Source organism: Aptenodytes patagonicus, chromosome 6, assembly GCF_965638725.1.
Source record: "Aptenodytes patagonicus chromosome 6, bAptPat1.pri.cur, whole genome shotgun sequence".
NCBI lineage: Eukaryota > Metazoa > Chordata > Aves > Sphenisciformes > Spheniscidae > Aptenodytes > Aptenodytes patagonicus.
In genome coordinates, this window is record NC_134954.1 from 40,769,097 (window position 1) to 40,784,018 (window position 14,922).

A 14,922-nucleotide genomic window follows, 5' to 3' on the forward strand; every position below is an offset into this window, starting at 1 on the left:
GGCAGATGTCTCTTATCTTGATAAATAAGTCTGAGCAGTAGAGAACTTGATTGTAATAGCATATTTTTTCATTTTAGTAATTATTGTTTTATTGTAATAGGCACTCAAATCTACAGGATTACGTACATCTGATCCCCGATTGAAAGAGTGCATGGATATGTTAAGACTGACCCTTCAAACAACTTCAGATGGTGTTATGCTGGACAAAGACCTTTTTAAAAAGTAAACTTTCTGTCAATAATGTGACTATGATCCTGAATGAATGTGTGTGTTACTGACTGTTGTCTTAGGGGGGACATAAGGTATATAAATCTATGTGTAATTAGCAAAGGGAGTCAAACACACAGTCCTACTGATGCTATTTTCATATGAGTTTGTTCTCTGGTTTCGTGCAGCAGACAGATTGTGTGATGATCTCCGCAAGAGAGTAAACAAGAGTTTGATATATCAGTGTTGTCTGCATGTGTATCTGACCCCATACTGCAACTCTCGGTCAGATGCCAAATAAATTAATTGATGCAGCATGAAATATTCAATATGAGTACATAAAACTTCTCTCTCACTGTATCATCACTTTTTAATCTGAAGTTCAGGATGCTGCTTCTGTGTAGTGAGGTGTTCAGAGTATGTATGTAGTTCATTCTAAAAGTGAGTATACAAAAAATAGTGAAGGTAAATTGCAAGATATGTAGAGGTGAGAGCAGTTAGGACTGTAGACACTGCTTTGGTCTGTTTTGGAAAAGATTTACATGCCATATTTTAGTGATACTTTTTTTTTTAAGAAAAGTCTGTGGTCAGTTAGCTGAACAATATAAGCACTGTTCAGGTTGTCTTCAGTTCATTCCAAGCACGCTCCTTTGCTCCCCTACTTATAGTTTTGTGTGCCAAAAGATTGGAAGTTTAGAGGCTCAGAGGGTTAAATGACATAATATCTAAAACTTGCTTCTTTCATGAAGACTGTACTTTTGTCAAAATTGGTTCATTTTTGTTGTTCTGTAGCATTTTTTTTAATTTGTGAACTAAGGCTGTTTAGTGCTATTTCCTCTCAGTTACAATTTAAAATATATATGTGTATAAAAAAAGTTGTGTTTACATATATAATTGTGTATATGTATTATATACCTATAAATATATAAACCACATAGTATACAGTATATGTTTATACTATATTATATATTTACATACTTTATGTAAATATAAAGTATGTATGTTATATATATATTTTTAATATATAGAAACATTTTTGGAAGTACACTGAGAAAAAATGAATATTGTGTGTGTGACAAAATAACAAATCAGTCAACTCCATAATCAAATGTGGGATACTTCTTAAAGGTACAACATGGACTAACTTTATTCCTGATATTTAAGTTCAAGACCAGGTCTTCACTGGTTATTTGTCAGCACAGTAAAAACTCAATATTGTTACAGAGTCAGAAACCTTCCTGGGTGCATGGTTGGATTGGAAAGGAAATGCTTTTGCTATTAGGCATTACATTTTTACTAGAAGGCTTGTTTGTAATAGTAAACTATGAATTATGTTTTAGGCAAGGACTCTATATTAAAAAAAGACAAGTGATTGCTAATTAGAGGGCTGAAGATTAGCCCATGTTCTATGTTTTATCTCTAGGCTTTGATCCTCAGTGTTAGGGGAGTGGTTGTTACTATGATAATTTGTGGAAAGCTTACATGGTTGCTTGCTTCTTGTGTAGGAAGAGTGTTGAGCATGAAGTCTATACAGAGGGTGGAAAGGTGATTCTCTTTTCACGTAGCAGATTTTCCTTTGCAGCAGCAGGTGTTAACCTTTTTTATAAATTAAAAACACCCAAACTTCAGTTATCTGTTCCTCCTAGGCACACTGCATTTGCTGTATGGAGACTCGTACACGGTTCCCATTTTTTTTTTTTTGTTCTTCTCTGGGTGTTTAAGGTGTGAAGTATAATAATGTATCTACTCAGCTGTACTTACCTCAGGACTTTGAAGCTTCAGTTCCCTAAACGTAAAAGTCAGTGGTGTAATTCTGTTGAATTTGAATCCAAAGCTGCTAGATCAAATAAAGTATCAAGGATAAGTGACGTGGAGTAGTGATAGCATAAGCTTGACTAAATCAATCAAGTCCAGTAGAAATTACCTGTAAAACATTTTAGCTCATGCATCTGTACTGTCCATCTTTGTAACAGGAGTTTCAACACCTCTTTAGTGGTTCTAAACATTAGACTCCAATTTGACTAAACTTGCCTTATTTTGAAGATTTTTGGCTTTACAGTGCTCTCCACTTAAATAAAAACTTGGAAAAAATCTCCATGTTACGGGCAGAACAAATTGGGTTTTTAATCTTTCATCTCCAGAGTTTCTTGAATTGAAGGCTTCAGTGGTGCACATTTCAGAGAGTGCTTGACAAATTTCTTGAATTAGTTGTTTGTGTTGCATCTATATAGCATAACACGTGGTCTTTGTAGCATGAATGATACCTTGCTGAGAACAGCCTGCTTACTGAAAGCAGCGCAACATGCTAGTTAGCTTGCTGTGTGAATTTTTTCTTTTCTTTTTTTGGTACACTAGCTATGGTACTACTACTTAAGTAGTAGTAGTACTATCCAACTATTGTTAGATGAAACTTAACAAATACGGAAGATTGTACACTCTAATCTTCCTCATGAAGTGTGTACATTTTGACATATCCTATTTTTAGATCTGTTTCTATGACATTGTAGCTAATTTGTAGAAAAATTTCTGATAATCTTTGTAAGAAATCCTCCTACCAGTCTTAGCTTTTCTTTAACTCGCAGGTCGTTCCTAACAAAAATAGAAGACTTGAAGAAAGCCCTGTTTCTTAACTAACGATATTTTGGTCAATGATGGGGGTGGGGGAAGGAAAGGCATGAGTCAATCAGAATTGAGTTATTTTGAGAATGGTGTACACTTGAATGAGATGATAGCTCCTGAGTAACAGTTATAACTCTGAGGTTTAAACTCGGTTCTTTTTCAGAATAACTTACTTGGCTTTGTAGATTTAGCCTTTGTCACAAGGTGCGGTCTGTCCCGCTTTATTGACCTAGAACTGTGGTGTTGCTAGCCAAATCTCCTTTGATCTATGGGTAGGAAGCAGCAATCTGGGTATGTTATGTTCTAAGCATAAACCTGACAATCTGTTGCTGGATCTCAAACCTGGTTATCTATTTGCTTCTGAGTGGCTCTGCTGCTCTCTCAATCTAGGTAGCAAATCCTGAGGAAAACTTTAATTTTAGATATGCTTAACCCAGGTATTAATAAATGCTTTAATCCTATTTGTTTGAGCAATTAGAAAACTTTTGACAGAAGATGTAGAGGACTTCCGCTCTGTTATAGTATTAATACCTCATTTGTCAAAATAATGTCACTTTTTTTTCTAAAATGTCTAAATATATCGAACACTTCTACAGACCTAGTCTTGCTAGTTGGAAATGGAGTTTCACATTCCTTTCTGTAATGCTATACTGTAGCTTTTTAAACAGGAAAAAAAGGTGTCCATTCAGCTATATAGATAGCCTAACAGTTCTTCAGAACTGGTGGGAGTTCAGACTGTGGTTTTAGCAGATGTCTACTTTGTGTAGGGAAGCAATATCAAGCAATTCGAGCCAGAACTTGAAAAAGAATGGATAAATGTAGCAAGTTGTATGATAAAGGAAACAAAATAATCCTAACTTTATGCTAGAGACCAAAGATTCAGTTTCCAAAAAAAACCCCCAAACTGTTACTTTCAGGTTATACAAGTCACTGAAAGTTGTTACAGATCATAAGACTTACATTTGGGTTAGGAAGATTAGGATGCATCAGGGAAGTTTTATAGTTTGAAAAGGTGTGTTTTAAAATGGGGGAAGAAGTGCTTGGATTGGGATTTGGCAAGACAGAATTTTTTGGGGTGAGATTATAAAGTTTCGAGAAATGGAAGAATTTGAGGTGGGAAGTTTTTAGTGTACTTATTTTGAACACTGCTAAAGTATGTGGGGGATAAGGGCTACGTTCATAAAATTTGACTGTAGAAAGATTTTTATTTATCAATATATTCATTTACTTACATTCCTCCCTGCGATCTTTTTCTACTGCTCCACTTCTCCTGAGCCTCAGACCATTCGTCTCTGGAGGGTTACCTGGAACATAAAGTAGTTAGAAACTCTGGTGGGGAGGAGATGTCAGTTGCAGAATATTAGAGGCTGTCAAGGCTAGTGTCCTCTGTTGACTGCAAATATTACTGCCATGTTAATTGGAGCTTACTAAGATACCTGTCATTTTGTCCATGCAGTAGTTGTTCCGAATACCCATTAATTGAACCCCCATATTTAATGTCTGTGAATTCATATGATTTGCCTGGGTTAAGGATAGGTAACCTTAACCTATCCTGGTTAAGGTTACCAGGATAAATACCCAGACACTGACCTCGTCAGAAGTCTGGGGACAGTAACTTCTTGCAGAAATAGGTAATGCCCTTAACCAGCATAGCTATTTCTGCAGTGAGTTTCAATCACTAGCTTAAAATGATTGAATTATTGAAGTGAGCATCCTAGACTTGGTGTGAATTGGTAAGTGTATAAATACCCTTCCTGTTTCAGAAACATAATGTGGTGTCAGAGGACTGTATTTCAGTGCATACTGCCTTCTTGTTGTTTTCCACACTTTGTATTCTTGAGTTGTTCTAAAAGGTTTAGGTGAACTTCAAATTTTTTTTTCTTATAAGGGTGCTTAATGCTGTCCAGGTGATTCAAACAATGTAGAAGTGCATCTGAAGGTTGTTATTCCTTCTGCACACATATCTGCCATAACTTATTAATTACTTTGAAGCGGGGTTGTTGCAGCTGGAGTAGGTAACTGTAATTGGAGGCTGCTGGGAACAAAATTGAACAGGATTTTTTGCAAGATATGTAAAAAAGGAGTGGATAAACATGACAAAATAAAACAAAACCAACTCAATTGCTATTTTAACATAGACTAACAAAGCAGCTTATTACAGACAGAGCAATTCTTAAGATGCCAATGTGTACAATGGAAACTTCTCTACTGTTTTTCTTTCACTCTTGGAGTGTAGCACCTACCAGCATTGAAATGGTTGTCAGTTGAATTTGAGATAAAGTCTCCTAAGTACAAAGGAGTTCAAGCTGAAGCTTTAAAAAAAGAGAGGGGGATTCAAAGGGAAGATAATCCTGTCTGTTCACTGGTCTTCATGCAACTTCATTTTGAACTGATAATGACTTTTAATAGTAGAATTATTGGAAGAATCTATTCCAAGTGCAAGTATTTCCCTAAAAATTAATTTTTTTTTACTTTTCTGAGTAAGTCTTCATTGGAAGGATATGTGCTCATTTGTAATACGGTCCTAGATGTTCCTAGCTTTCCATTTGCCTGAATTAACAGTTTGTTTCTGCATAGTATGAACACATTAACGAAATTGTTTGGTGTTAAACCTTCCTTTCTCTTCCCTGCACTGGGGTAGGACTGTTAATACCCTCTATCAGGTCATATTTCAACTGACGTGATAATGGCTCCCAGTTCCCACTCCTGCTCACTCCCCACCCACAGGCACACCACTTCAAGCAGCATGTCTCAGCTTGTGTTTTGATCCTTCCCTTCTGTCTGTTTCTCCTAGATAAGTCCTTTCCTTTTTACCTCATCAGTTTTTTTAACGTACCAGATGGGCTGATGTTCAGAGGGTGTGGGCGATAATGTATTGTGGGTTAAAAGGCAGCAAAGATTCCTTAACTCGTGATAGTTTGAAGCAAGAGACTTGCAGTACTGCTCACTGTTAACTTTTGTTTAGTTTAGAAGATGTTATTGAGTACTTCCACAGGGTTTTGTTCTTACTAGAGTGGAAACTCATTCCAGTTTGGTCATTGGCAGGGTTTTTGTTCAGTTCATGGTGAAACCAGTTGGAAGTGAGAGAAACCAATCCTGAACCTCAGAAGTCCGATCTAACTCTGAAATTAGCACTTAGGACAAGAGCTGGGTTAGGTGGCTGTCAAACGTCTTGATCCTGAGAAATGAGTGGCTTAGATCCCTTTTGCAAGCTTAGATGCTGCTTGAAGGCAAATTGATAGTACCTTGCAGTACAACCTTACAGTTGAAACTTCAAGTAAGGGCTTTAAATAAAAAGGCATAAAAGCAAATGCGATGAAACCATTTTAAATATATTTTTAAAATTATTTATAACTTATGGAGTGGAAAATTGAATAGTCTTTCTAGTAAAGACCTGTTCTTGTAGGCATGTAACTTCAAGGGACTGATGGTCCTTATTTAAATAGCATGTAATTGCTGCTTAAGTAGGCTTTTTGACAGTACTTTGTCAAAATACTAATAAACTTCTTTAACTTTTTACAGGTGTGTACAAAGTAATATTGTGTTGCTTACTCAAGCTTTCAGGAGGAAGTTTGTCATTCCAGATTTTATGTCATTTACTTCACATATTGATGAGTTATATGAAAGTGCTAAAAAACAATCTGGAGGAAAGGTAACCTGTTTGTAAATTCAGCTTCAAACTTCTACAGATTTTTTGATATTAACCAAATGTATTTGTTAAGTAGACAGATTTTTCTTAACTTTTTTAGCAAAATGTTAAACTGATAATTCGATAAAACAGTTTTGGAAGTTCAATTATGTCTGCAACTTGTAAACTGCGTTAGAAATAAAGCTCCTTGCCTCTAACGATCTTAAACAGTTTTGAGGTTAAAAAGAGAAAATAGTGTTGTTCTTTATTTTACATGAACTATAAAACTGCTATGTAATTTGTCAGACTAAACTTAGCCTATAAAAGGATCATGCTATTCTACACAACTGACTGGGTTGTGTGACAGAAATAGTTGTTAACACCATACCTATGTTAGTAATTAAAGTTTATTCTGGTGCTTATTTTCAATAAATAAATTGAAAAGCCCCAAACTTTGTTACGAACTAAAGTTTTATATGATACAAAAATGCTAAACGTGCTGTAACATAGAACATGTGCTGAAGTTTGTATTTTCATTGAAAAAATATTTTATTTGGTAATGATCTAGTGAATATAATATTTTTAATGAACTTTTAGATATACTAGGTGATTACTAGTGGAATAATTCAGTTGTAACTTGTGTATCTTTTCCGCTGGCATTTATTTTAATCAACATGTTAACATATAGTTAAATATTTTGGATGTTGTAATATCTCTGTTTTTATTTCACGTCGTTATAGGTTGCTGACTATATTCCACAACTGGCCAAGTTCAGCCCTGATTTGTGGGGTGTGTCGCTTTGCACAGTGGATGGACAGAGGTATATTCTAACTTCTAGATTTTACTGTTTCAATTATTTAAACTATCTGACATTGTGAGGAGCAGGGAGTTGGACTCGATGATCCTTACTGGTCCCTTCCAACTTGAGATATTCTACGATTCTATGATATACAGCACTTCATGATATCTCATGGTTTAATAAAGAAAAAGCTTTACTGGAGTTGTTTAAGTAGTGAAATCCACTTGGTCATCTTTCTTAACATTTTTTCAACTTCTCTGTTGAAGCTGAATTATTTTGCTATTATTATAAAATATTGTTTAAATAGTATTTGTAAATACTATATTTAAAGCTAGATTATATTGTGCTTATGATCCAAACACAGTAATGAAGCTGTGGGTAATTCCAGCGATAATCAAAGGACAAGATGGAGACAATGCTTACGAAGTTGAAGAGCTTTGTCTAATAGTACCCATGCCTCGAGCTATGTTATTTTTTCTGCAAGTCATGATGTACTTAAAATGTAGAAAAGGAACTAACTTTTAATGTTCTTACTGGAGCGTTATTATATGATCACTATACATCACTGAAACAATTTAGATCCATGTTCTTTAAAAAGAAAATGAAGATGTGGAAACTGGACAGAACTTAACATGATTTTGCTTTTCAGGTTTATTAAGCTTTCTCCTGTAAGGGTGTATATAGGTCTTAGATATAGCTAGAGTGATTTTATTTTTATTGAATAGTGACTCAGTGTAGCAGAGGCAGTTATGAGCCCAAATGTAAAAGAGCATCTCACACCATCTAGCTGAGAAGTAAGGTGAACTATTCTGTGCCCACCTTTGGGACTAGACAATGCGAGATGCTCATCAGCTTGCATGTCTCTGATGTTCTGCAGTTTGATATAGTCATACTGCATATTCTGAGTGCCATAATTTTTAGGTATTTGGTGTGTCCCAAGTGAATGGGGCATTCTTGAGAGAGCATCAGACTTGCTTATGGTGACTGTGGATTGGGGATCATTTTAATGTGATGATCTGTATGCTTGTTTCTTATTAGCCATATGCTCTATAATCTCTAGAGGAAGAGCTGTGAGTTGAAGTATTTTTCAGCTCCCTGCTTAAGTGTCTGAATTATAATTTATTCATAGTAAAACAGTTTTAAAAGTAAACATGTTCTCCTTTTTGAATATTTTAAATTAGCATTTTGCTTTGTTTTGGAGATTATAACACGTACTAATGAAATAATGATAATTATATATATAATAAATAATGAATAATTATATTTTTATAATGCTAATTTTTGTAACGTTTAATGTTGTGTAATGTTAGTTTTTATAATGCCAAAATGGCTTTGTGAGTTTCTCTGAAATCTTCTCACATTTTCTGCAAAGAAAAGAAGCAAATACACTTCTGATTTTGCCATCAGACAAGTGGTTGCATGGAGCCTTTTGCTCTAGATGGGGCATATGCTGCTTGTATGAGTCATTCTTCGATGCAGTCTGACTTAGATGTTGAAAGTAAACTTTCCAAAAGATAACATCTAATAATTGTAGTAAAATACCTATGCCATTATCAAAGGGAATGTAAATACAGCTATATAATTATTGCCCTTAAATTCCAAAACTGAATCGGATCACATCTTTTTTTCATATAGACATAAATATGTATAGTGCCTGTATTCAGATCATACCCTTCTGAGTATGTGGTTTGCAATTGAGTAGGGTAAGTGTGGTAACAGAGCTCTGAGGTGATTTTTTGCTCTGGTACAAACCCATTTCTGAACTTGCTTTTATTTTGTTACATCTGCAGCAATCGCCAGCAAATGACTTTGTTATGCTTAGCTTATGGAGGCAATTGTTAAAACCTTTAAATGTTTTTGTTCTGTTCTTCAAAATGAGACATAATAATAATAATAATATGCCGTTGGTTTTTTGGGCGTTTTTGTTAATAGTCCTAGTAGTAGGTTGAAGAATAAATGAAGCATTTAACACACTACTTGCCACAGCTGGCAAACAGGAAATTTCAAACCTCTTCATCTGTGTTTTTCCCAGGCATTCTGTTGGCGATACCAAAGTTCCATTTTGTCTGCAGTCCTGTGTAAAGCCTTTGAAATATGCTATTGCTGTTAATGATCTTGGCACAGAGTATGTGCACAGATATGTTGGTAAAGAGCCTAGTGGATTAAGATTCAACAAATTGTTCCTGAATGAAGATGGTAAGAGATATATAATATTTAATAATGCAAATACTCCATTTTAGAAAATTATAAAACAAGCTACATAGTTTTTTCAGTCTTTTCATTTTACTGTATCCTCTTAAGTCTTATTATTAGGCAGTGTCCCAAAATATTTTGCCATCAGCAAGGTAGGCTTATCCTTTGTCACTCGCTTTTGCCTAATTTAGAATGCTAGTAAAAGATGCTTTATCACTTCTGTTCTATTTGCTAGTATCCAGCTGTAGGAAAAAACAAAGAATTTTGATAATGCAGGTATTTGAAACGTATATTTATTTAGTCGAGTTGGTAGCAAGTGTTCCTTAATCATGCCTTCTGTAAAATGAAAGAATCAAAGATGTTAAATTGATTTTAAGAAACATGTATATCACTTCCCTTCTCAGCCCTCTGAGAAGCAGGTGCTGGTGCCAAAGGCCAGCGCTGGCTAGTTTCCAGAAGGCAAAATTGAACACATCTTCCCACAGATTATTCTAAACTGAATTTGGCTACTGATTCAAAACAATGTTTTTATTTTTTTTTTTTTCCTGTGGCAGGAGTGCTTTAGCAAGAATTTCTCATACAGTACTTATCTAGATCATATCTTTTTTATATTATATTAATTCTCAAGCATGAAAATGTTGTTTTTAAAAACGTTATGGCAAAAATCTGAGAAGGATGACTCATGTGGCCTTAGAGGAAATACTGGTTGTTATCTCTGAAGAACAAATGTTTCTTCTAGTAGAGCCTTCTCTGTAAGAGAACAGACAATGTTTCTGTTGCCATGGTATTGCAATTAATATTTAATTAACAGCATAAGGCTTGGATGATATTTTCATCAAGGACTGCATTGAATTCTGACTTAAATATCTATATTATTAATATAGAAATGATACATAATTATATTTAGTACATACCTTAAAATCATCATTGCAAACTTAGAAATAAAATAGATCTTGACAATTTATGTCTTCTTTTTTTGTATGTTAGTAAGTGGTAATGAAATACCAACATGTGTATGTATCTCCAAGAGGGAATTAAGCATTTTGTCAAGCTTTGTCTTGTTTTTGCTTTCCTAGTTTTTCCAAATACAATGTCGTACAGTGTGAAGAAGACTGCCTTTCGTGTCATAAGAAAGTTTTCATATAAAAAAAAGTTTTGATGGTGCTCAAAATTGGCCATTTTTTCCTTTGGATCAATATAGGTGTTCTGTTTTATTTATTTATTTTTAAGGAAATGACAGAAAGTCTAGTAGTTATTTTCTTCTTTTTATTGCTACTTTTAAAGTTGAACTATGAGAGAAGATTAATTGTTAGGCTGTGGTTTCTTATTATGTTACTGTTAGACTTCAAGAGTGTTTATAAGACTGTTATGCAATAAAGGAATTGAGATTATTGAAAGTTTGACCAATGTGCATGAAATTAATAGAGAGGACTAATTCACATGATGGAAATTTTAAGTACGTGCTTGCGTGGCTGATATAACTGACATGAGAAAAATGTGTTAGAACTAACCCGAACAGCCTTTTATCTATACAGTCCTTAAACAAAGACTAAAACAGAAGGTAGAAGTCAAATAGGAACATTTCAGTTACAGGGAGAGAAAGGGAAGTTGAGTTTCTGTGAGTGAAGGAGGAGGGAAGAAGGGATTACACTTTAGTTGTAGATTTAAATTGATGTATGGAGTTTGGATATGCAGAGTATTTGGCAGTTTGAACATACATAACTACTTTGAAGATCAGATTTGAAAATAAATATATATAATACAGATATTTAATCTATTTGGTTTCTCATTATTCTGATATAGTTGAATTTCCTGTTTGTAATCAGGATTTTATGAAGTGATATGCCGGTATTTGAAAACTAGTTAGACATGCATCTGAAGCTACTTTTTACACTTACTACATTAAAGATTCCTAAAACGGGGTGTTCTTTCATTTCTTTGTTTACTAGTATTGAGATTCAAGCTGGAAAGAATGGAGGATATTACAGGACAATTTTAAATCATAGCTAAAAATGCCAACTTATAACAAAAGTGTTACTAAGAATCATGTACATCTTGAGTAAGAACTGTGCTGTGCAACGGAAATCTGGAAACTTCTGCAGCCTTGTGAATACTCAATTTTAAAACTTTTTTTATCAAAGGGAACATATGGCCTATTGAACAATTCAGATTTCTGGAGGACTAAAGCAATTCCCATGCTAATTAAAAACAGATTATTGTAGTTGACTGAAGTAGATCAAGAATTTTACATAGTAAAATGTGTCTGAAATAGGCATAATCAGGAGTAATTTTTATGGCCGTTGAGCAGTTTGTGGGTTTTTTCATGCCTATTGAGTAATGATGCAACATGTCCGACAATACCTGTATATATGTGCAGTTAATATCTCTCATCCATACCTGGGACCTTCTCTTGTTGATAATTATTTGTAGAATTAGTCCAGTAATATAGTTGTTTGTAGAACTTAGTCTGGTAATAAGTGTTGCATTGTAATTGAATGAGGGATTGCCAGGAAATTGTTTATTCTGCTGAAGGATTTTGTTAACTAAAGATGGAATTCTTTAAGTTTTTGTATTGGACAAACACATTTTGATGTCATTCCAGAAAGAATTTGCCATGATTAACTGTTCTGCGTATTAAAATGTCTGTATTGTGTATGTATGGCAACCTTTGCTTTCTGTGCTCAAAGACTGCAAGCCAGTCACATGAGAAAAGCCTAAGGCCAATGATGGACCAAAAAGGTCAGAAGAACTGGCAGAAGAAAAGCACTGTAATTTGAGCTTATTAGGGGAAAGGTCTAGTTTGCATATGGCATAATTGCATGGCAGGTTGCAATCGTGCTAATTGTCAAGCAGTTTTGAGGTATTAAAAAAATACATATTTTCCACCATTCAATAGTGATGTCCAGTGGAGGGATTTTTAGGTAGCTAAATAAATTATATTTTCTTTTATTTTGAATTTAGATATAACTGTTAAATATATTGCAGTTCTGTATGTAAAGGACTGTTCTAGACAAGTATCTCCTTTCCACAGGAGAAACAGAGCGCTGTATTGGAGAAGAATATATTTACTATTCAGAGGCTGTTAGGTGGGTTGTTATGGAAGAGGCAAATCGTTGAATCAGTGCTAGACTTAACCAGGGCACCCCAGTTAAAGTCAAAGGGTTATTATGACTTGTGCTTTTCATTAAGGATAAAAACATGAATTTACTCCAAAGTATAATGAGATGATAGAGCAATATAAGAGACTTTCAGAGAAGCTGCGTAAAAGATTTTTTTGCAGTCTGAGCAGATCATTGCTGTTATTACTTGATTATATATATAGAGTGTATGTATGTGTGTTTGTTTTTAGTGATGTGTGTCGGTTAGCTTTGCAGAGTTTGATACCTCTTTCTAAAGATTAATAGATGAGTTTGTTCACCTCTTTGGCAAACTGTTGCAATTATAGTATCAATCTTCATTCCTTGCAATTATAGTATCAATCTTCATTTCTTGTTGTTGTACAATGTGGAATCCCCTTGCTGATGGCACCCACTGTGAGGTGAATCAGCAGTTGCTGCCGCTTTAGGAGGAGACTTATGTATGACTTTCCTTAAAAATTAATGTAGCGTCAGAACCTACACATCCGTAAGAGGTGGAAAAAATAGCTGGGAATGGAAGTATTATTGATGGGAATGGAAGACACTTCTTCTTTGAAATTAGCAGGAATCTTTCAGAATGTAAGATTTTATTTAGGTGTCTTGGCCCTTAAAAAAGGCTGGTATATCTTAAGTCTGTGGAGAGGTTCTTCATTGTAGAATAGGATAGAATAGTTCTGTTGGAAGGGACCTACAACAATTGTCTAGTCCAACTGCCTGACCATTTCAGGGCTGACTAAAAGCATATTATTAGGGCATTGTCCAAATGCCCCTAAACACTTAAGCACTGACAGGCTTGATGCATCAACCACCTCTCAAGAAGCATGTAGCTATTGTGGCAAGATAGAAAGGTTATCTGTCAATTACAGATATCTGTGTATGGGAAGTGTTTGGATAGCATTATCTGGTGCTATCCAGATGTCCTGGTTTTGGCTGGGATAGAGTTAATAGATAATAGTGAAAATTGCTTTCCTGGGACCTGGATACCCTGATGGGGTTTATTCTGCTTAGGAGAGGCAGTGGTGGATTAATGGAAGGTGTCCTAGTTGGCTCTGTGATGTGCTGGTGTTAGGCAGCAGTAGGAGAGACCCTGAAAGAAGAGCTTTTATTAGTGTGTGGTAAGCCACGCTGCTGTACCTCCCCATAGCTGTTAAGGCTCCAACAATGATTGTTCCTTGTTGACTCGTCAAGGGGGGACAAAACACGACTTCATTTCAGAAGCACATTCAGAAAAGTCCATGTTTCCTTTCACTAGAAGGTTCTTGCCATTCTTCATGCGAGGTCAGCACATGGTGGTGTGTTGGTTGTAAAGTGGCCAGAACTGGTACATGTAGTTTGAGATGTTAAGCGGCAAGAGACAGGAATCTTCAGAGTAGAGGAAAAGGTAACCAAGAATGCCTTGTGACATTGAAGCTAAGTGGTGACATCTTCAAGGAAATGAGATGCAATAGAATTTCTGAGGGTATGTTCCATTGTGTGGACTTACCACATTGATAAGCTTTTGAGTTGCTGAATGCTAAATAAACATTACACATCCTTTTTATTCAAATATACATGTGATGTGGGGTTTGTGATTTTTCTTTTTTTTTTTTTGCCTTATACTGTGTGGCAGATTGAAACCATAGAGATGTGCAGAAGAATCGAGAGCAAAACCTTTATTAAAATACTTTTAGAATGGGTTGTATACGATTAAGTTGTTAATGTGTTTATGGACTAGAATGATACCTGATGTTGATGAAAGGAAGCTAGAAAAAAGGGTGAAGCAAGAAATGAGGGTGACAGTGTGTTCTCATCATGCATGAGGCCAACGTTGTGATGGACTACGTGTCTGGAGTTGGGATGCCCAGTTCAAGGAGAATATTGAAAAACTGGAAAGGGCTTCAGTGAAGGGCTGCCAAGGTGCTGTGGGGTCCAGGGCACATAACTCCCAAGGAGCAGTTGAAAGGGGAGGTTAGGGGTTCCCCTGAGAGCGACTTAAAACTCTTCAAGAGGAATTGCAAAGGTGAAGAACGAGGGCCAGTGGCCCCACACTGTGGCTTGGGAGGTGCAGGTTGGAAGTTACGGTAAACTTGTCATCTAGGAGGAACAGGATGCCTAGAGAGGTAGAGGATTTGCCATGTTTGGAGGTTTTCAAGACTCAGCTAATAAAGGCATGACTGACCTCGGGTAACCTTGGCAATAGCCTTGCTTTGAGTGGGAGGGTGGAGGAGATGACCTCCAGATGTCCCTTCTGACCAGCAGTCTGTGATGCTGTGAATAGTCATTTGACTTGTAACATCTTTGACTGGTGTTAAGGTTTTTGGTCCCAAAGGAGAGACAGAGTTAGGAAGCTATGGAAATGC

The 14,922-nt window shown here is 35.6% G+C and overlaps 1 protein-coding gene across 2 annotated transcripts in view; it reads left to right on the forward strand.

Moving 5' to 3' along the window:
- Positions 1-14,922, forward strand: part of GLS (glutaminase) — a 67,424-nt gene that overhangs the window by 8,275 nt on the left and 44,227 nt on the right. For both annotated transcript variants that reach the window (XM_076342239.1, XM_076342240.1), the window contains exons 3-6: positions 101-222; positions 6,349-6,478; positions 7,195-7,274; positions 9,286-9,449. In XM_076342239.1, the coding sequence (XP_076198354.1) occupies positions 101-222; positions 6,349-6,478; positions 7,195-7,274; positions 9,286-9,449 (496 nt within the window). The remainder of the gene's footprint in view (positions 1-100; positions 223-6,348; positions 6,479-7,194; positions 7,275-9,285; positions 9,450-14,922) is intronic.